We start from the raw sequence: 2,215 nt of genomic DNA, 5'->3' as shown, positions 1-2,215 counted from the left end.
TCAGCTTTATACCAGTGGTACTGCAGGATATATCTACCCTTGAGGAAAATTCAGCACAATTAACGCTTTTTGCCAATACTCAACAGGACTGGACACTATCCTGTAATTTAATGGCAATTAATCTAAATGAAATGAACTGAGTGAATTCATATTTTGAGACCTTACTCTGGTTTCTTACCTTCAGACATTAAACTTAGGCTGTAAGGAATAGGGAGATAAAATGGCTTTTTTTAAAAAAATAATCTAGAATTGAATTAAGACAGTTTGCTCTATTCAAGGAGGCACAAATCCATTGTATGTGGTTAAGATACTGGAGCTGATTCTCGTGCGAAGTAATTTGACACTCTTTGAAAATCATTTGAATATTTAACTATTACTACTACAGTATTGATAAGATGCAGGGGACTAGAAGCATGATAATTGAACAGCATGTATAAAGTGCTCTCGGGGAGGGGCAAAGGAGGTTCAGGTTGTGTTGATCGAGAGGCGTCCCAGAATTCTTTGGTACCAGTTGCTGAGGAGAATCATCATCTTACGCTGAGCTGTGCAAATCCAATGAGTTTGGTTTCATCTGGGCTGTAGCCCTCACAGCCAGAGACCTGTGAGGAGAATGAGGGGGAAAGAGTGAGCATCCAGCTGGAATTCCTTTCAGTTATTTAGTTTTATATCTTGATTGGTCAGCAGATGCCAAATGGAACTCTAGGGCATTGGTTAGATTGGCGGACAAATTGGACAATCCCTGAAAAAGGGCAAGGGGACCACGATACACAATTAACCTGTGCTTGTTCAAAACAATGCAGGGAGCGCATCAATTTCTGTTGCCTGCTCCTTTAAATAACCGCTGCATATAGCTAGCACTAACTGCGCTGTTCACTGGCTGCACACATCAGCAGATTGTAACTTCATAATACCAGTTAAACCTAGCTTGTACCTCTTAAAGAAAAGGTGTGGCTTGAGCAGGTGCAGGAAATAAATCTGACCTGTGAAAGATAAAACAATCTACAATATAGTGGGCTGTAGTAGAGCCTAGGTGGAGGATGTGGAAAGGAGGAGAGATGGCCTGTATCCAAGGCAGTGGAGAACAGAAAACTGTAGATATCACTTCCAGAAGTCAAGCCCATAGTACTGCAAGAAGTTCAATATCCTTACTTGACTAGCAAAGGTCAGTGAATGGATCTGGAACTGTCATATCCCTACAATTGAAACACTAATCTTGGACACTGATTAATTTCCCACACCCCTATCACTCACCTACCACCAATTACTAACATAAGAAATAGGAGTAGGTCTTTGAAGTTTTGACATTTCCCAGCCTCTCGCCATTTAAGAAATATACCTTTATTTTTGTCTATCAAAGTGGATAACATTTCTCCACACTGTGTAAAAACACTTAGCAGATGAAACATACTCATTTCACCTCTCCAAATCCCCTTAAGACATTGTTGCATCATCCTCACAACTGACATCGCTACCTAGTTTTGTGTCATCTGCAAACTTGAAAGTACTGCATTTCATCCCCGTATCCAAGCAATTGGTATAAATTGTGAATAGCTGGGGCCCAAGCACTGATCCTGACACTACCCCTACTAATCAAAGCCCTACACATTCCCTGTTTGCAGAACAAGGTGGTATGCAACAGGAAGGAACAGAAGCAAACAGGAGGGGGACAGGCAGATCTACATGTTTTACCTGTCAAGGTGATGGTGCTTGCCATTATCAGATTGCCCATCACTGGGACGCTGCCCAATGATAGAGTTGAGATAATTGAAGATGGCAGTATCCTCTTGGCTGATCTTCCTCCTCACATCATGTCTCCCACATGCCCACAAACCTAATTCTCTTCTGATTTACAAACTGCATTTCTTACATTACCAACCATGCTGCATTGCAACCTTATCCCATGCAATTTCTCTTTCAAGTACCCAACAGTGCAATCTGGTCAGGTGTGGAAGAACAGCAAGATGAATACACAGCACTATTATGTACTTTCACACTTGTACCTATGAGCTCAGATAATGAGACAGCTCAGAGGATAGCATAGAGGCAGGATTTCCATGTGCTGAGACATGGGGCATGGGGGGCTGCAGCTCGAGCACAGATGCCAGCTCACCAGAGTGTGATTGGGCAACCTACAGAAAGATGTCATTAAGTATGCAAAACAAAATGCTTAATGCATTGGGAAGCCTGCAAGAAAGCCACTAATCAATGTCGAGGA

The 2,215-nt window shown here is 42.1% G+C and overlaps 1 protein-coding gene across 1 annotated transcript in view; it reads right to left on the bottom strand.

Annotated features, from left to right (window-relative positions):
• Positions 1–353: 353 nt before the first annotated feature.
• LOC109926101 (STE20/SPS1-related proline-alanine-rich protein kinase-like) overlaps positions 354–2,215 on the bottom strand; it is a 54,973-nt gene continuing 53,111 nt past the window's right edge. The window contains exon 10 of the mRNA XM_048618844.1: positions 354–599. Within this exon, the coding sequence (XP_048474801.1) occupies positions 528–599 (72 nt within the window). The 3' untranslated portion in view covers positions 354–527. The remainder of the gene's footprint in view (positions 600–2,215) is intronic.

This window comes from Rhincodon typus, chromosome 41 (genome assembly GCF_021869965.1).
Source record: "Rhincodon typus isolate 14 chromosome 41, sRhiTyp1.1, whole genome shotgun sequence".
Taxonomy (NCBI): Eukaryota; Metazoa; Chordata; class Chondrichthyes; order Orectolobiformes; family Rhincodontidae; genus Rhincodon; species Rhincodon typus.
This window is presented reverse-complemented; position numbering and strand designations above follow the sequence as displayed.